This window comes from Ranitomeya variabilis, chromosome 4 (genome assembly GCF_051348905.1).
Source record: "Ranitomeya variabilis isolate aRanVar5 chromosome 4, aRanVar5.hap1, whole genome shotgun sequence".
In the NCBI taxonomy this organism is placed as follows: Eukaryota; Metazoa; Chordata; class Amphibia; order Anura; family Dendrobatidae; genus Ranitomeya; species Ranitomeya variabilis.
The window spans coordinates 730,485,720-730,506,687 of NC_135235.1; the positions used below are offsets into that span (position 1 = coordinate 730,485,720).

The 20,968-nt window shown below is 44.3% G+C and overlaps 1 protein-coding gene across 1 annotated transcript in view; it reads left to right on the forward strand.

The window, feature by feature from the left end:
* LOC143767977 (uncharacterized) overlaps nt 1-20,968 on the forward strand; it is a 68,495-nt gene that overhangs the window by 4,886 nt on the left and 42,641 nt on the right. Inside the window, exons 2-8 of the mRNA XM_077256567.1 lie at nt 7,745-7,926; nt 9,296-9,447; nt 9,577-9,765; nt 9,848-9,971; nt 10,055-10,152; nt 10,351-10,441; nt 18,020-19,746. Coding sequence (XP_077112682.1) covers nt 9,370-9,447; nt 9,577-9,765; nt 9,848-9,971; nt 10,055-10,152; nt 10,351-10,441; nt 18,020-19,746 — 2,307 coding nt within the window. The 5' untranslated portion in view covers nt 7,745-7,926; nt 9,296-9,369. The remainder of the gene's footprint in view (nt 1-7,744; nt 7,927-9,295; nt 9,448-9,576; nt 9,766-9,847; nt 9,972-10,054; nt 10,153-10,350; nt 10,442-18,019; nt 19,747-20,968) is intronic.

Here is a 20,968-nt window from a genome sequence, read left to right on the forward strand (position 1 = left end):
GCGGACTTCTCCTGCGCCTCGGGGCTCAGGGGAATCTGCCAGTATCCACGACTCGGATCCATTATTGTCAGGTATTTTGCGCCAGCTAACTTCTCAAGCAGCTCCTCAATGCGCGGCATTGGGTGCGCGTCAGAGGCTGTAATGGCGTTGAGCCCCCTGTAGTCCACGCAGAACCGGGTGGTCTGGTCCTTCTTTGGCACGAGAACTACAGGTGAGGCCCACGCGCTCTTTGACTGTCGAATCACCCCCAGCTATAACATCTCATCGATCTCCTGGCGCATAATCTGCTGCACCTGGTCAGAGATTCGATAGGGTGTTCGCCGTAGTGGGGCGTGATTCCCGGTGTCCACCTCGTGGATGGCTAACTCAGTCCTTCCAGGCCGGTTGGAGAACACGACCCGGAAGGGTTCCAGTGTGGTTTGCAACTGCAACCGCTGTGGTTCATCTAGCGAAGCGCTTACCTCCACGTCCTCAATGAACCCACAGGCCTTGGCTTGGGCCAGCATGTCCAGGAGGGCGTCTTCCTCCCCGTCTTCGGGTGCGCTGCAGACCGGTAGGACGAAAGGTTCACGTTTGTGATGAGCCTTCATCATGTTGACGTGAAAGGCCTTTCGCCTACCCCGAGTGTGGTCAAGCGTGACCACATAGGTGACCGGGTTGAGCTGTTGGTGGACGACGTACGGGCCCTCCCAGGCTGCCTGAAGCTTATCCGTTGGTACGGGAGCCAGCACCCACACCTTTTGACCCACGTGGTAGGTCCGCTCCCGGGCGTTCTGGTCGTACAAGTCCTTCTGATCAGCCTGAGCCTGCATCATGTTGTCATGCACCAACTGCGTCAAGGTCTGCATCTTGTCATGGAAGTGCATGACATACTCCACTATGGACACTTCAGAAGGGTTCGGCTCCTCTTCCCAGGATTCTCTTACCAACCCAAGGGGTCCCCGGACTCGCCTGCCGTACAGGAGCTCGAAGGGGGAGAACCCCGTCGAGGCCTGCGGAACCTCTCTGTAAGCGAATAGCAGATGTGGGAGGTACAACTCCCAGTCGCGCCCTTGTGTCTCAACCAGCATGCGAAGCATCTGTTTGAGGGTACCATTGAAGCGTTCACACAAGCCATTGGTCTGTAGGTGATACGCACTCGATACCAGGTGCTTCACCTGCATTTTCCTACAGAGAGCCTCCATTAGGTGAGACATAAATTGGGTCCCTTGATCAGTAAGCATTTCCTTGGGAAATCCTACACGTGAAAAGATGGCCAACAGGGCATCCGCCACCTTATCTGCCCTAGTTGACGACAGAGCTACTGCCTCTGGGTACCGGGTAGCGTAGTCTACCACAGTAAGAATATATCACTTTCCAGAGCTGCTGGGGACGGCCAGCGGGCCCACAATGTCCACCGCAATCCTCTGGAAAGGCTCCTCTATCACTGGCAAAGGGATCAGGGGAGCCTTAAGAGCAGGCCCCGCCTTCCCCACTCTTTGACAGGTGACACAGGAGCGGCAGTAGTTTGACACATCTGTCCCCATCTTAGGCCAATAGAAGTGTTGAGACAGCCGGGCCTTAGTTTTGCTGATCCCCAAGTGTCCAGCTAGCGGGATCTCATGGGCAATCCGCAACAACTCACCCCGGAATTGCTGCGGGACAACCAGCTGTCTTTCCCTCAACCACTCCTTTTGTGATTCTCCGGGTACTGTCTCCCGGTACAACCTTCCTCCTTCCCAGAACACCTTCTCCTTATCAGTCTCGGAGAATGACGTCCCGGCGAGTTGTCTCAAACTCTCTAGGCTCGCATCTGTGTGCAGAGCGGCCTGAAACTCCTGGCTAGGGGAAGCCAAAAGCGATGTCAGGGTCCCTTCCCCACGGGAACCCTCTTGGACCTGCTCTGGGTCCACCTCTGGTTCAGTCACACTGATGACTGAGGAGGGTCCGGGAGGCAGACAGTTATCTGCGTTCCGGGCACTCTGACTGCGGGTGACAGCAGCTACGTAGGCTGTCTCCCCGGGGTTTCTACAGACCCATCAGCCGACGCTGCTATGGGCTCTACCTCCCCATCCACCCCCATTACCTCAGGAGCATTGCTACTTATGGGCCAGTTACCTTCCTCGGTGGCACTGGTCAATTGCATGGCATCACCTTCCTCACGGTTCCCATGTATCTCCCCATTTCTTGTAGCACCGACACTTGCCCCTGCTAGGGGTTCCTCAGCCGTCTCACTCCGCAGAGCGACGTGGCTGAGTACTCCTGTACCTATGGACACATCAACTTTCACAGAAACATCATTATCAGATACAGTTGGCACAGGTACAACATTTCCACCATCAATCCTAGGGAAAAAATGGTTATCAGATGCAACATTACAAGATAAAGCATGGTCAGGTAACACATGCGATTTCCCATCGTCATCATCATCATCATCAGGGTTAACTTTACTTTCATTAGTAGATTGGGGAGGGGTGTCAATGACGAAGTGTGCCACCAACCTCCCCAAATCAGTCCCCAACAACACATCAGTGGGCAAATTATCAGACAGCCCCACTTCCTTCACCCCACTCCCGGCACCCCAATCAATGTAAACCCGGGCCATCGGTAAGGGACAGCTGATGCCCCCAATCCCAGTGACAGTTAGGGTTTTCCCCGGAATGATTTCTTCAGGGGCCGCCAGTTCGGGTCGGATGAGGGTTCGTTCAGCCCCGGTGTCCTTGAGGCCTGTAGCAACATGACCTCCCACAATGACATGCTGTACGTTATCACACCCCCTCCCAGCCACACCACCCACCAAAAGAACTGCTGCATTAGGCCCTGGGGCCTTGGATGAGGGGTTCTTCTGCTTGGCTGGACATTGGGGACTGAGGTGACCAGTCTGCCTGCAGTGGTAACACTGGCGAAGTTCGGTGGTAGGTCTGGTGCTGTTGGCCACGGGGACAGGACCTCTGGTGTGTTGGCTGGCAGGGGTACTGGCGTTGGCTGCAGGCTTACCCCCTCTCCAGCTGGTGGTGACTGGCTTCCGCACTTCCGATCTACCTTTTGGCCTCATAGGCATCGGCAATCTGCGCTGCTTTCATCACGTCTTTGGGTTCTCTGTCCATCACGAACTGTCGCACCTCAGTTGGGCAAAGATGGAAGAACTGGTCTTTGATCATCAGGTCTCGCAGCTGTGCAAAGGTGGTCACTGACAGTCCTTGGGTCCACTGGTCAAAGTGGGTCCCCAGTCCATGCACCACATCACTGTAACTGTCGTGTGGGCCACGTTGGAGGGTCCGGAACTTTTTACGGTACACCTCGGGCGTAAGCTGGTACTTGGCTATGAGGGCCTGCTTGATAGCCTCATAGTCACCATCTTGTTCTTGAGGGAGGGCAGCAAACGCCTCCAGAGCTTTTCCTCTCAGCCCTGGTGTCAGGTATCGTGCCCATTCTTGTGTAGGCAGCTGGTACTGTCTGCAGGCTTTCTCAAAGGCCCGCAGAAAAGTGTCCAAGTCCCCATCCTTTTCCATAACAGGAAAGTGGTTGGGCCGGGGCTTTGGTGTCTGAGCGCTGCTGGGCTCACGACTGGACTGGGACGACCCCTGCATTTGCAGTCGGGCCATCTGCAGCTGGTACTCCCGCTGCGCTTGGGCCTCTCGCTCGGCTCGCTGGGCCTCTCGCTCGGCTCGGGACTCGGCCTTCTGCCGGTAATGCTGAATCAGCTGCCGACGTCCCTCATGGTCGTCAGTGTGGAATTCTTTCAAGGCCGCCTGCAGGTGGGGGTCCAATTCGCCCGGATTGCTAACAGGGCCAGCATTCAGTGGTTGGACCTCTGCTGCAGCACCATGTTCGCTGGTGCCGGCTTCTGCGGCCTCTGGGCTCTGTGGCCTGGCTTGGTCTGCTTCAAATTGCACCAGTTCAGCGACCATTTGAGCCTTGGTTTTGTTTGTACAGTCAATCTGCTGTGACATGCACAAGGCCATAAGAGTGTCCTTGGACTGCTTCTTATAAAAGGTTTCTCCCAGCACAACCATGGTTGCCAAATAAAAGATAGGATAAAAAAACGAAGAGAAAGGGGGGGATAATTACCAGTACACAATTGTCTCACAACTAATAAGCACTGAGTTCGTTCTCCCAAACTTATTTGCGCAGAGTTCTCGCAAGAACTTTCTGCAAGTTTTTAGTGAGAGGAATGATTGCTCAAACCAAATCACTAATGCTCTAAGATCCCACCGCCTTGCCACCAATTGTCACGATTCACACCGGGACTGTCAAGATCCCTTAGCCGCTGCCCACAATATGTCACGGATTGGGGTGACTTTAGACCAGCAGACGGCTATCATATGTGCAGGGGGCTTATCTTAGTTATCCCTCCACTGCCACAATGTGATAAAAACACACACAATGCTATTGACCTCTTAGGTTACAGCAGGGGCTTATTTTAGGTATCCCACTGCTATTCAATATCCCAAGAACTGCAGGGATTTGTGTATCCCGCTTATAGTTCCACTTAAACCTTGCAGCTCTCTGGCGCCCCCCTTTCTGTCAGGTCAGATTAGGTACTGCACCTAGGGTGATTAGTCGCCAGAAACGCTGCCTGCTATGTACTGGCTATTGGGCGCCCTGCAGTGACGCGATAACTACTCCCACTCAGGCAGGAACAATAATTATCAAGCCGCAGTCGCTGAAACAACCCCCAAAAGCCTGCACACGGTAAGCCGCCACCAGCTCCGATTAAACGGGTCCGGAGCTAACCCAAAACAGTAGCGTAATTTACCTTCAAGAGACTTAGGGTACGTTTTTAGAGCAGGGAGGAAGAACTGGCATGAAATAATATACCCCACAAAATGTAGGCAGTGCTTTTTATAAAAATATTTTACAAAGATGTTACAAATGAGACAATTGCAAATATGTACAAGGTAATTATAAAAAAACAGGGAATAACATGAGAAATACACTTACAGTTGTTCAGAGCATTGCAGGCAACCAGGCTAGGGGGGTTTCCATCTATCCCAGTGCATTAGCACTCGCAGTCAGGTCGCTTCAGGAAAAAAACTCACATCTGCCTCCTGAAAGTCTCCCAGCAACTTAAAACCTGCAGTCTGTGACCTCACAGAAAGGGCTGGCTTTTCCAACCCCTCCTACTTCTTCAGTATTACTCACTGGGCATTAAATATATCTGATGCCCGTAACTTCGCTACAGAACATATCATAATCGTACCATACCCAGCATTCATCTCGTATTATCGCTGGCATTCTAGTGAGATCAAATATGTCCTATTATTTACAGAGCAATCCCTACTTCTTCACCCGATGGAGTTAGACGCCCGTGTTTAGAGTGATGTGTAGATCCTCCGAGTGTGATTATGATGATATATTTTGGTGTTCGTATTTTAAATCGTTTGCCTAATATCTTACAAAAACAGAACAAAGGACTTTCATGATTCTAGAAGTTTCTAGTCCAGTGATAGCTGGACAAGAGCTTACATGGCAGGAAATGCCGGTCGTAAATACCTTTCTTCAATAAAACTCCCCTCTCACATACATTGGCAAGGCAAGCTCAACTCTGAAGTAAAAGAGAAGGGGGGTTTCTTAGCCCACATCCTGGGCTGACAAGAGAAACTCAACTTATATGATATTTCCTACCATATCGTGACAGTTACGCTCCAGGAAGACATCCAGGGCTCTTCTGAACCCCTCGACTGAGTTCGCAATCACCACCTCCTCAGGCATGAAATTCCAGATTCTTGCTGCCCTAATAGTAAAGAATCCTCTTCTATGTTGGTGAAAAAACCTTCTCTCCTCCAGACGCAGAGAATGCCCCCTTGCGACTGTCACCTTCCTTGGTATAATCAGATCCTTGGAGAAATGTTTGTATTGTCCCCTTATATACTTATACATGGTTATTAGATCGCACCTCAGTCATCTTTTTTCTAGCCTAAATAATCCTAATTTTGCTAATCTCTCTGGGTATTGTAGTTCCCCATCCACTTTATTAATTTTGTTGCCCTCCTTTGTACTCGCTCTAGTTCTATCATATTCTTCCTGAGCACCAGTGCCCAAAACTGTACATAGTACTCCATGAGAGGTCTATCCAGGGATTTGTTCAGAGGCAGTATAATGCTTTCTTAATTTTAAATACATCTGGACCTACATCTATTCAGCAGCGCAGATAATATCCACATTAACCGTTTATTCATCTACAGCATGGTCACTTGCTGACCCGTGGATCTGCTGCAGCGGATAACTTTATATGCTTTATCAAAAGCTCCATCTGATGAGTAGAATTTTATTATATCAATTCGCTTTGCATTGGATAAGACCCTATTTGCGCTGATTTCTCCAACAGCATTCCTAAGCTTAGGAAGATGACAGTCCATTTAGGTACAAGGCCAGTTAACCCGAGATTCAAAACCTGGCTTCTCAGAAAATCTCCATGGAGCCAGATGACCAGTGAGTTCCATTCCTGGCTTTCACAAATGTATCCATGAGGCTCAAGTGACCGGAGGGTCCAAATCCTGACTTCCCAAAATGTATCCATGGTTCAGTGATGGTCAATGGAGCAAACCTGCATTCTTTCAACAGGGGCCATGTTCACCTAAGCTGGCATCCTGTAGAATGACAATTCTGTATCCCTTGTGATGAAGCTATGATGTCTTCGTTGCTCTCCTGTAGAGAGTCTTTGGATGTTTGGATGTCTTGGCTGAATATCTGTCACATGTTACAGAGACACCAAACCTCTTTTTATTGTTAACAAGTATCATTCAAGCCAGCATTCACAGGTAAAGGGGAAGAATAGTGATGAAATCAACTTGCATAATTTGATTATTTAATCCATTTGCATAGTTTTTCCTTCTCTGTTTTGTAAGCCAACAAGCTATCTGGCCTGAACAATGTGTAATCAACATATCAGCAAACAACATTAGTCAATTATCCTGTGTCTTTAGTCATCCAGGATAACAGAACAATTTGTTACATCAAATGTCAACTTACAAGTCAATATTACAGGCTTATACAAACAAAAGACTGTGTTTTTGACCAACAAGAAAGAAACACAAAAATTTAAAAGTCAACAAATAGATAACAGTCTATTCTTCCCAGCTTGCTGAAAATAGATGATTGGTTAATTAAGAAAAAAAGCTGTTTCATCACAATAGATTTATAACATTTTTTGAGATTTAGTTTAATGTAGCTGGCAATTTGCTTCTCTTTGGATAACTTTGCTAGCTTGATTTCTTTTTTACATTTCTTATTTAGATCTTTATACTCCTGAAATGTTATTTCTGTATTATTGCCTGCCATATACGGTAATGCCGTAGCCATGTTGGCTTTACTGTGACTGACTGGCCGCATCGTGTCACTGGGTTAATATAAGATAACCTTTAGAGTAACGAGAACTTAAGCATTTTACTAGATACAATTGATGACATTTCAGGAAATTTGCATGAATATATGGCAAATACTTGCTGGATATTGTGCTTTCAGGACTGGTTCCACCTGTAAGTCCTATAAAAAAAATTCAGAAGAAGATCCTGTCAAATCCGTGACATAAGATCCATCAGATGTCAAATGTCAGAACAAATGTACATACGTTACATAAAAATAATACATGACACAAGAAAACAAGAGAAAAGGGACATAAACAAACAACCATCTCATGTCCTATGAATTACTGTATTATAAACCAATAATACTAGAAATATATTGCACAGGGGATATGGCAGCCAATTGCCACAAGAAGAATCCTGGAAACACAGAATTAGAAATGATTCTTTCTCCACAGTTTCTATAGGACTTAATACTTTCCTGATTTCGGAGAGTAATAGAAATACGGGAGAAAACAGAGGAAGAAAGTCCTGAGAAGAAGCTTCATAGAAAGACATTGAAGTTACAGACGCCATTTAACCCTTTGTGGGAAAGTCATTCCAGCACTTCACCAAGTAAATCCCACAAGAAATATAGCAGGTAAAGACCCCAATATCCACAGGTGTCCCTTCTAATTGGGGGGGAACTATTACCTCTAATAATCCTCGGACAGTTCTGACAAACACGGAAAAGTGCCCCACTATGGATGTGACAGAAAGTCTGTTTAGTCACTTTAGCTTTATAGTATCAGCTCTAATCCAATGGTGAGATAGTGTTTACCCTGAAGAGTCACAGATTGTGGGGTTGTTATAAAATGTTATATTTAGGGGTGTTTTGTGTTGTCTCCTTATAAGAATCACAATGGTTTTGTTCCTTTTCCGCTGATAGATACAAACGACCCAACTATGAAAGACGGGAACCAAGGAAACCTGTATTACTCTCATAGTACCGTGCCCCTTTCTTGGCCCCCAGACACAGTATAATGTTCCCACAGTATTCCCCACAGATTATGATAGTACAAGATGTCCCACACAATATTCTTCCACCCAAACCTCTAGATAATAAATCCTCACTTATCCCATTCTTGATACCGTACAGTGCCAGTTTCTTGGCCCCACACACAGTATAATTTTTCCACAGTACCTGCATCCCCAATTTTTTTAGGGTATTTTTCATGTAATATAAAGAAGCCTACAAAAAAAGCTAAAAAACTAATATAAAGAGAAAATAAAACACTGTACATGGAGATATTGACGTCAAACAAGCTTTTATAAAAGCCTCAAACTTCTGTGTGTGAATCAGACATGAGAAGTAACATGATAGAAGATTACAGTGGGGGGAAGACGGGAAACATTCATATAGACGGCCTGTGGAGATGGAGTCAGTGACGGATTTTGGCCAAATATGTTTCTAGAGCCGTAGTAGAAGAAGAAGATGTTGTCCTCATCATGAAGTAGTTATTTCTCCTGTCACGTGTAATGAATATCTCCTGCAGTATTGCTAATGCCAATTCCAGTGTCGGTAAATGAGTCGAGAATTAGCGTTATGGAAGATGAGTCTATGAGGAACGTATTCAGCTGCCGACTCCGAGGAAGAAGCTGCTTGTTGTCTGTGGCCTAAATATATAGGTTTTATTAGTAGATGTCAGGGAAGAACGCGGTATGTTGTAAAATAATAAAAAATACGATTGCTGCTTGGGTCCCCCGCCAGTCTCTGAATTTCCTAGTCATTCCCAACGAACTTGTGATTCCTACAGCCAATCAGTTGCTGAAGCAGTAAGAAACATAGCCAGTCATTGGGAGCATGGAGACGTCTTAGCCAGCAATTCAACTTATGTTCCAGTCCATGAAAGACTAGAGAATACAACATCTACACGTTCTATCTCCTCATGTGTTTCCCTTATTATCTCCAATAATTGTATTATTACACAGGATTTAATGATGTTACAACGGCTCATCTTCTCATTCAGGTCTCTGAAAAATATCAGATCCTCTCAGTGAAGATCATCTATATAAGACAATTTTCCTGAATTACCCATCAAGAATGGATATGGACAGAGACAAGATGGTGGAGAGGATATTACACCTCACCCTAGAGATCCTCTTCCGGCTTACTGGAGAGGTGAGAGATTCTGATGACGTCACATTACATCATTCTTATCTATGAGAATAACAGATGGACAGAACTGGAGAGGTGAGGACTCTGGAAATGTCTGTAGTGAGATTTATTAATGTGTCTCTTCACAACCAGAATTACACAGTAGTGAAGAAGACCTCTAGGACCTCTAGTGAGCGCTGTCAGGACCCTGTGTCTGAGGGATGGGGAAGACCCATGAGTCCAGTCCTAAGGCCTCCATGTAACCCACTGGTTTATGAGGATATCAATGACCAGAAGATCCTAGAACTCGCCTGCAAGATGATTGAGCTGCTGACTGAAGAGGTGACACTGCTGGGAATGTTGGGACATTATACAGTAACGCTATAAAGGGATCAGGGGATGACGGTATCATTGTATGTGTCAGGTTCCTGTAAGGTGTCAGGATGTCGCTGTCTATTTCTCCATGGAGGAGTGGGAGTATTTAGAGGGACACAAAGATGTGTACAAGGAAATCATGATGGAGATTCCTCAACCCCTAACATCACCAGGTAATAGACAGGACTAAATGCACACAGCCTATAATTATCTGTATGTAAGTAATGAAGTCAGCCCTTGTATGTGTTTCCTTCAGATCTATCCAGTAAGAGGACAACACAAGAGAGATGTCCCCATCCTCTTCTTCCAGATAACTGTAAACAAGAAGATCCCAATGTTCCTCAGAATCATCAGGTAGATGGAGAGAAGGTGTCATGAGATCTCCCTTATGATGTGTAGATGGCTGTAAAGGTCTTGTGCTCAGCTTTGTTTTATCCACCAGTATTATATGTTTTATACTTGTATAATGAGAGCGGTGGAGATGGCAGGATTAGAGCTGATCATAGATGTGACTTCTCCATCTGTGTGTGACTTTTACAATATTTGTTTCAGGGTGAAGATCTGACCCATATTAATACTGCAGAGATCTATGAGATGGGTGATGAGTGGTGTAAAGAGGAGATTCCCACATATGACTACCCAGGTGAGTAGAAATAATATAATAATAATAATTTTTATTTATATAGCGCCAACATATTCCGCAGCGCTTTACAAATTATAGAGGGGACTTGTACAGACAATAGACATTACAGCATAACAGAAATCACAGTTCAAAATAGATACCAGAAGGAATGAGGGCCCTGCTCGCAAGCTTACAAACTATGAGGAAAGGGGGAGACAGGAGAGGTGGATGGTAACAATTGCTTAAGTTATTTGGACCAGCCATAGTGTAAGGCTTGGGTGTTCATGTAAAGCTGCATGAACCAGTTAACTGCCTAAGTATGTAGCAGTACAGACACAGAGTGCTATTAACACTGCATAACGTGTATGAGAACATGACGCGAGGAGCCTAATTATGTTTTATTATATATATATATATATATATATATATATATATATATATACATATCTCTTTTTTTTTTTTTAAATAGGCCACACAAGGATAGTTAGGTTAATGCGTTGAGGCGGTAGGCCAATCTGAACAAATGAGTTTATAGGGCACGCTTAAAACTGTGGGGATTGGGGATTAATCGTATTAACCTGGGTTGTGCATTCCAAAGAATCGGCGCAGCACATGTAAAGTCTTGGAGACGGGAGTGGGAGGTTCGGATTATTGAGGATGCTAACCTGAGGTCATTGGCAGAGCGGAGGGCACGGGTAGGGTGGTAGACTGAGACCAGAGAGGAGATGTAGGGTGGTGCAGAGCCATGGAGTGCTTTGTGGATGAGGGTAGTAGTTTTGTACTGAATTCTGGAGTGGATGGGTAGCCAGTGTACTGACTGGCACAAGGTAGAGGCATCGGTGTAACGGTTGGTGAGGAATATGATCCTGGCTGCAGCATTCAGGACAGATTGGAGCGGGGAGAGTTTGGTAAGAGGGAGGCCAATTAGTAAAGAGTTACAGTAGTCCAGACGAGAATGAATAAGTGAAACAGTAAGAGTTTTTGCAGAGTCGAAAGTAAGAAAAGGGCGAATTCTAGAAATGTTTTTGACATGCAGATAAGAAGAGCGAGCCAGTGATCGGATGTGGGGGGTGAATGAAAGCTCGGAATCAAGGATGACCCCGAGGCAGCGGGCATGTTGCTTTGGAGTAATGGTGGAGCCGCACACGGAGATGGCAATGTCAGGCAAAGGTAGGTTAGTAGAGGGAGAGAACACGAGGAGTTCAGTTTTTGACAGGTTCAGTTTCTGATAGAGGGAGGACATGATGTTAGAGACAGCGGGAAGACAATCACTGGTGTTTTCTAAAAAAGGTCGGCGTGATAACAGGAGAAGAGGTGTATAATTAGGTGTCGTCAGCATAGAGATGGTACTGGAAACCAAATCTACTGATTGTTTGTCCAATAGGGGCAGTATACAAAGAGAAGAGGAGGGGGCCTAGGACTGATCCTTGAGGAACCCCAACAGTAAGGAGAAGGTGAGAGGAAGAGGAACCAGCAAAACATACAGTGAAGGATCGGTCAGAGAGATAGGAGGAGAACCAGGAGAGAACGGTGTCCTTGAGGCCGATGGAGCAGAGCATAGTGAGGAGGAGCTGATGATCCACAGTATTGAATGCTGCGGAGAGATCTAAGAGAATTAGCATGGAGTAGTGACCATTAGATTTAGCTGTTAGTAGGTCATAAGAGACTTTAGTGAGGGCAGTTTCAGTAGAGTGTAAAGAGCGGAAGCCAGATTGAAGAGGGTCGAGAAGAGAGTTATCTGAGAGATAGCGGGTAAGACGGGAGTGGACCAGGCGTTCGAGGAGATTGGAGATGAAGGGAAGGTTAGAGACAGGTCTATAATTAGCAGCACAGTTTTGGTCGAGGGAGGGTTTTTTAAGTAATGGATGTATGATGGCATGCTTAAATGAGGAGGGAAAATTACCGGAAGTGAGAGAAAGGTTGAATATTTTTGTTAGGTGAGAGGTGACAGCTGAGGAAAGGGACTGGAGGAGGTGTGACGGAATGGGGTCACTGGTGCAAGTGGTCAGGCGAGAAGATGCAAGGAGCCTGATTACTTCTTCTTCTGTAACTGGTTCAATGTCAGAGAGTGAACTAGATGCAGTGGGGGAGGGAGGACAGTGCATGGTATGAACAGATTGGGAGATGATTTCCTGTCGAATGTAGTCAATTTTTTCTTTGAAATAATTGGCCAGATCGTCAGTGCGGAGATCCGTGGTTGGGGCCTGCTCTCTTGGGTTGAGTAGGGACTGGAAAGTGTCAAAGAGACGTTTAGGGTTATTGGACAGCGAGGTGATGAGGGTGTTGAAATAGGTTTGTTTGGAGAGGTGAAGGGCAGAGTTGTATGTTTTTAGCATGAACTTATAATGGATGAAATCTTCGGGTAGATTAGATTTTCACCACAGACGTTCGGCGCACCTGGAGCACCGCTGCAGGAAACGTGTTTGCAGCGTGTGCCACGGTTGTCGCCATCTGTGCCGAGTTGTTCTATGTATAGGAGGTGCAGCTTCATCCAGGGAACTTTGCAGGGTTTCATTGTAATGCTTCAGAGCAGAATCAGGACATGAGATGGAGGAGATTGGGGCCAATGAGGACTGCAAGTTCTTCATAAGTTTCTGGGTGCTAATGGCCTGTATGATTCTATAAGTGTGGAAAGTGGGGGTGACCTGAGCGGGATGGCAGTTCTTGATACAGAATGAAAGAAGGTTGTGGTCAGAGAGCGGGAGAGGGGAGTTTGTGAAATCGTCCACTGAGCAAAGCCAGGAGAAGACCAAGTCAAGGGAGTTTCCATCTTCATGCGTTGGAGAGTTAGTATTCTATGAGAGGTCGAAAGAGGAGGTTAGAGATAAAAGGTGAGAAGCAGATGGGGAGAGGGGAGAAGCAATGGGGATGTTGAAATCACCCATTATAAGGGTGGGGGTGTCACAGGAAAGAAAGTGATCCAGGAACTGATGAGAGGGGCTGGGAGGACGATACACCACCGCCACTCGCATGGAGAAGGGGACGTAGAGTCTGACTTCATGGACCTCAAAGGAAGGGAAGACAAGTGAGGGTATTTGGGGGATAACTTGGAAGGTACATTTGGGTGAAAGGAGCAGACCAACGCCTCCACCTGCTCTGTTGTCTGATCTTGGGGTATGAGAAAAGTGTAGTCCACCATATGAAAGAGCAGCAGCAGTGGTGGTGTCTGACTGCTGGATCCAGGTTTCAGTAAGAGCCAGGAGATTAAGAGAGTTAGAAATGAAAGAGTCATGAATGAAGGAGAGTTTATTACACACAGAGCGAGAATTCCAAAGGGCACAATTGAAAGAGACGAAGGCATGCATGGAATATTAATAAGGTTAGAGGGGTTTCTGGGTGTAGCAGTTGGGAGGTTTGACTGGCTATAACATGGGGGGCCGGGGTTTGGAGAGATGTCTCCAGCAACTAGGAGAAGGAGGATAGAAAGAGTGAGCAGATGATTAAGTGATTTGTGAGAGCGTCTCTTGTGTTGAATGGTGGGACTGAATGGATCTGCGCTGTTAAGCAATGTGAACAGAGCATGAGTGCTATACATAGGAGAGGCAAGAACAGAGGGGCCGATATGGATGGTGTGTAAAGAGTTTATGCAAGGGCGGTGAATGTGAGTGAATGCAGCAGCCAGGATATAGATTATACAAATACATATGGTGAATATTATGGTGTAGAACCAATTAAATGCAGAGACGTCACAGATTCTTCTCAGTCACCAGCTGTGGCTGATTTATTGATAGTCTGTTCTGGTCGTATCACAATCGTGTGATCACCATTTTGCCTATAGACCACAACATTCTGCTCTATTTGGAAATGTTGAAATTACTTTGTGAAATTAAATCCTTTTCTATAGAAATTATAACCTGGAGTATCCACCTACCCCCCTGGGATTAGTAGTCACTGACCATTACCTGCTCAGATCTGTAAACTACAAAGCCAAATGACGTAGAATGTGCTAACAAGTAAGAAAATCACTTGAAGAATAATATTATAATGGGCCTGTAAGAGAAAACGGAGGGTAATGATGCTGTTGGATTCCTAGAATCCTGATATCTTATTGGATGAATTTACCTTCTTCCTCTTCTGTGCTGCTGAATGTTCTCTTATTGGTCCCTACAAGACCAGGTCCAGTCTTTCTGGCCAAACTTTGCTTTTATGAATAACAACATTAAATGTGCAGTCAGGGCCAAGTGTGAATTTCTGTACAATAACATCAGAGTTTCCCTTCATCATGACTTTTCAATTTCAAACTGCAAAGCCTCCAATCACAAATCTATATTATCAGCAAGGAAGGACTGTAGTTAAATAATATAATAAAATAAAATATAACTTTTAATAAATATTGCTAAAAAGAGTCGCTCGGACTCATAAAAAACATGAATCACAACATTCTAATCAATGCTGGCAATTAACACTAATGAGCCCAACGTAATGCTCCAAAAAACCAGCACGGTGGAAATATCCCACCACCTTATTATACAAACAGACACTGTATAAGAGGCAACATCTGTCATAGAGCCCCTAACAAGTGTACATCATAGAGATACAAGAACAGGGATATTATGATTGCTGTATACGTTTCAGAACAATCTCACCCAGAATGTAAATCGCTTCATAGAGACGCAGTGGTCCAAGAAATCCATATACATGAGGTGGCTCCTTAGGTGCCCTTTCCAAACCTCACTCGCATGAATTCAGCCACTTGCTACTTCTGTCCCTCATTCATATTTTCTCCCAACGCGTTTCCTTGTGGCAATGTCATCAGGGGAGAAGCCACTTTACAGAAAAATCATTAAGGTGTGTGTCGTCCACCCGACACAACACAGACAACACCCTCTGTGTTGTGTCGGGTGGACGACACACACCTTAATGATTTTTCTGTAAAGTGGCTTCTCCCCTGATGACATTGCCACAAGGAAACGCGTTGGGAGAAAATATGAATGAGGGACAGAAGTAGCAAGTGGCTGAATTCATGCGAGTGAGGTTTGGAAAGGGCACCTAAGGAGCCACCTCATGTATATGGATTTCTTGGACCACTGCGTCTCTATGAAGCGATTTACATTCTGGGTGAGATTGTTCTGAAACGTATACAGCAATCATAATATCCCTGTTCTTGTATCTCTATGATGTACACTTGTTAGGGGCTCTATGACAGATGTTGCCTCTTATACAGTGTCTGTTTGTATAATAAGGTGGTGGGATATTTCCACCGTGCTGGTTTTTTGGAGCATTACGTTGGGCTCATTAGTGTTAATTGCCAGCATTGATTAGAATGTTGTGATTCATGTTTTTTATGAGTCCGAGCGACTCTTTTTAGCAATATTTATTAAAAGTTATATTTTATTTTATTATATTATTTAACTACAGTCCTTCCTTGCTGATAATATGACTTTTCAATTTCTTTAAAAATAACTAACTTCAAGGAGGATTATGATAAACTACACACAAAATATTACACCAGTCCCATGATATATCTCTAAGCTGTGCGTGGCTGATGGTTGTAATATACTGTACATTTATTCACGTCTGCAGAAGATGTTGACATGGCTCGAGCCTTGGTTTCATGGATTCACTCCACGTCATAAATTTCAATTTGTTTTCAATCCCAAAGAATTCAGATTACTGCACAATCTCTCCTGAAATGGGGAGCACTAATACTTTCTCTTCTCTTATCTTTGACTATCTAATATTTCTTCTTGAAACTCATCTGACAGAAAATTAAGATAATTTAGATTGCCAAGAACCACCAATCCCCATAATGTAACTGCTCCAGAGAGGTTTCACCTCTGATCACTCATTTTTTACTAATGAAGATTGTTGAGTTTGATCATTTCAGTAGATGTGTTATTGTCTATAGTCACAGATTTTGACTACAGTAGTTAGTTCCCAAAATACTCTGATAACCAGTTCCTGTAGACAGTTTTATGTTCCTAATCAGGGTCCATTTTTCAAATCTGAAGTGTGTCACTTCATGTGGTGATAATTTTAGAATTCTTCACAAAATATAAGCCCACATTTTTTCACTTTCACAAAGGGTATTAGCAAACGGATAGACCTCACACATTATTTTGCAACTTCTCTTTTATCCGACAATTCCCTATATATGGTTGTACATTGCTGTCTGGGCATATTTAAGGGTTGAGAAGGGAAAGAGTGCCATTTAGCTATTTGAATCCAGATCTTACTGGAATAGCTTGCAGACACAAAGTATTAGGAGCAGTGTTTGTGGCCACCTATCAGCTCAAAAGATGGCCACCACAAACAGGCTTGGCACTATCTACTCCATCTCCTGATCCCAGGGATTGTCTTGCTCATTACCCTTTAACACCTCTACATGGATCTGGACTTAAATAGAGACCCACTTGGCTTGGCCCACACTGTTGCCTGCTGTTTGGTGGTGTGAAATGGAAAGAACAATAGTCAGGTAGCCGGGTCAGAATCAGTAAGGCAGAGAAAACACAAAATCAGAAGACATAAGAGTAGTCAGCAAACAGGCCGGGATCACAACAGGAAACAAATACACAAGCCGTGAACTGAACATAGAGGACCGAACCAGAGAAGAACAAGGCTGTATCTGGCAGCTTCCTTCAATATGCTTCGAGCTTTCGTAGAATATGGTGCTATCCAATTGGCTGTATAAGGGAGCAGATTACTTCAGCTGGACAACACATACACCCATACTGCCAGGTACTACTTGTCCCAAGCACCCTAATCTTAGTGGCTGAATCGAGCCTATGTCACCAGAACATCTGGTACCAACATCTACTCCGTTTCTAGCCCGGCCAGTCATATGAACAAGGACACGTCTGCTGACATCATAGGGGCAGATCCTAGAAGAGATGTGACACACCATCTGCAGAAGCCCTAATATGACAAAATGTCAGAAAATCAGAGCTGTAGGAATCCCCATAAAATGACTCCATTTTGGAAATGATAACCCTCAGAGAACTAATCTATTGGAATAGTGGCAATTTTTGATTCCATAGGCAATTTCCAGAAATTAGCACACAGTGGATGTAGGAGAAAAAAATGTAAATTTGCCATTTTATTACCCAACACATAGTGCCCTGATTATGCTCCAGGAGACACACACACACCGTAAATTAAGTGGGCTCTTCTCACTAGAGTAATGCCAAATACATGTGGTTTGGGCATACTGGAAGGCTCAGAGGTGAGGGGGAAATTTGTCTTTGGGAGAGTGGTTATTGTTGGATTTATTTAATGGAAGCCATGTTAATTTTCAAGAGCCTTTGAGCCACTAATAATGTGGAAACCTCCTGTTTTTCCAGTGACAGATGATGGACCTGAGTGGGGACTTCTTTTTTGTTAGATGAATAGAAGTTTTTATTGGTATTAGGTTCGTCAACATAATGTTTCTGTGTGGCTTTTTGTTCCATATTTGGGAGGCAGAATAAACAAACAGTTGAACACCACGCTCCACTGGTTCATCCTATAAGATTTTCTATTAGATTGTGAGCTGTCATTGTCTTGGTGAAAAATTCAATGTTTTTACATAACTTGACATTTTTACAGACAGTTGAACTAGAAATGGTAAATGACATTTAAGATATTTTATTCAAAAATAATAACTAGTTTATATCTTGGCAGATGACTGTACCGGGAGATCAGAGGAACAGCTGACGTCTTTAATTTTTAGATCGGATGATTTTCAGATCCCACTGGATACAATTGAAGTTAATGCCATTACTCCAGCTATACCATCATCCCTTCACAGCAAAGACCTATCATCTGATCCTTTGAAACAGGTCCTGTCTTCTGATTCATGGGTGACAACTAAGGAAAATCAGAGTCACAAAATAAGCATTAAAAACGGAAATACTCCTAATTCAAAAAAGCCATTCTCATGTCCAGAATATGGAAACAGTTTTCCCATCGAAAAGTCATTTCTTAAACATCTAAAAATTCACACAGTGGAGAAAAGATTTTCTTGTTCCAAGTGTGGAAAATGTTTTAAACATAAATCTTATCTTGTTAGACACCAAAGAAGACACACAGGGGAGAAGGCTTTTTCCTGTTCAGAATATGGAAAATGTTTTAAACAGAAATCGGCTTTGGTTATGCACCACAGAACCCACACGGGGGTGAAACCTTTTTCATGTTTAGAATGTGGCAAATGTTTTAATGAGAAATCAGTTTTGGTTAAGCACCAGAGAACCCACACAGGGGAGAAGCCCTTTTCCTGTTCAGAATGTGGGAAATGTTTTAACGAAAAATACAAGCTTGTTATACACCAAATAACCCACACAGGAGTGAAACCTTTTTCATGTTCAGAATGTGGCAAATATTTTAATGAGAAATCAGTTTTGGTTAAGCACCAGAGAACCCACACAGGGGAGAAGCCTTTTTCCTGTTCAGAATGTGGGAAATGTTTTAAACAGATATCGGCTTTGGTTATACACAAGAGAACCCACACTGGGTTCAAACCTTTTTCATGTTCAGAATGTGGCAAATGTTTTAAAGAGAAATCAGCTTTGGTTAAGCACCAAAGAACCCACACAGGGGAGAAGCCTTTTTCCTGTTCAGAATGTGGGAAATGTTTTAAAGAGAAATCAGCTTTGGTTACGCACCAGAGAACTCACACAGGGGTGAAACCTTTTTCATGTTCAGAATGTGGCAACTGTTTTACAGCGAAATCAGCTTTGGTTACGCACCAAAGAACCCACACAGGGGAGAAGCCTTTTTCCTGTTCAAAATGTGGCAAATGTTTTAAAGAGAAATCAGCTTTGGTTAAGCACCAAAGAACCCACACAGGGGAGAAGCCTTTTTCCTGTTCAGAATGTGGGAAATGTTTTAAAGAGAAATCAGCTTTGGTTACGCACCAGAGAACTCACACAGGGGTGAAACCTTTTTCATGTTCAGAATGTGGCACATGTTTTATAGCGAAATCAAATTTGGTTACGCACCAGAGAACCCACACAGGGGAGAAGCCTTTTTCTTGTGCAGAATGTGAGAAATGTTTTAAACAGAAATCGGCTTTGGTTACGCACCAGAGAACCCACACAGGGGTGAAACCTTTTTCATGTTCAGAATGTGGAAAATGTTTTAATGAGAAATCAGGTTTGGTTACGCACCAGAGAACCCACACAGGGGAAAAGCCTTTTTCCTGTTCAGAATGTGGCAAATGTTTTATTCTGAAATCAGTTTTGGTTGCGCACCAGAGAACCCACACAGGGGAGAAGCCTTTTTCCTGTTCAGAATGTGGCAAATCTTTTAATCAGAAAGCAACTTTGTTTAACCACCAGAGAAGTCACACAGGAGAGAAGCCTTTTTCCTGTCCAGATTGTGGGAAATGTTATAAAAAGAAATGCAGTTTTGTTATACACCAAAGAACCCACACAGGGGAGAAGTCTTTTTCATGTTCATAATGTAGGAAATGTTTTACACTAAAATCAACTCTTTAACGTCAGAGAAGTCACAAAGCGGAGAAGCGTTTTTTATGTTAAGAATGTTGGAAATGTTTTAACCGAAAATTGTATTTCTTAAAGGGGTTGTCCATTATTAGAACAATACCTTGTCATTCTTCATGTTTGTCCTCTTTCAAGTAAAAACACTCATACTCATTTTACATGCCTGTGCTGTTCAAGGGTCTTAGCAGTCACGTTCCCGGGGCTCTTGTGAGGTTGTTACATAACACAAGCCCAGCGCAGAATCAGCACTGGCTTCACTGTTCCTGCAGGCAACATCAGATAGTAAAAAATATTCAGTCTAGAAATAGCCGTATTTGTCCCATGTCCATCATGGACATAAAATAATTGCAAACCATAGTCCAATAGGGACCAACACAAACAACCAGAATATTATAATGGATAATGATGAAAGATAACTTAGCGTGTGCTGGTATCGCCCCGACGCGTTTCCCCGTTAACACGGTTCATCAGGAGGAAATAAAGTGGTCATCGATACTGTCGGATGCCATATAGATGAGTAGCATAAGCCGGCGGTGGAAATGTGCGAGCATAAATAACTCACATTGAATCCGCGCGCCTGAATAGGTCCCGCCCCCACACGGATGCAGCGGGATTCCGTCCGGGTCATCACAGCGTTATGTCCCCCAATTTTGGATAAAATCAAGATACCACTAGTCCTCTACTCCGGGACATAACGCTGTGATGACCCGGACGGAATGCCGCTGCATCCGTGTGGGGAAACGCATCGGGGCGATACCAGCACACGCTAAGTTATCTTTCATCATTATCCATTATAATATTCTGGTTGTTTGTGTTGGTCCCTATTGGACTATGGTTTGCAATTATTTTATGTCCATGATGGACATGGGACAAATACGGCTATTTCTAGACTGAATATTTTTTACTATCTGATCTGCTATTTGGCGATGTGTTGGATTATCACAATGGTACGTGGGGGTGCCTGTTGAGGTTTTTTTGGGTACTTTATGTATCTATATATTTTGTGTACCTTTTTTTCACCACTGCTCTTTACTATATTGTTTTCCCACCTACACTGAGAGGGATATCGTAGGGAAGAGAGGGACAGCCTGCGTTGAGTGGGGGCGCCAATAAATTGTCTCTTAGGGTG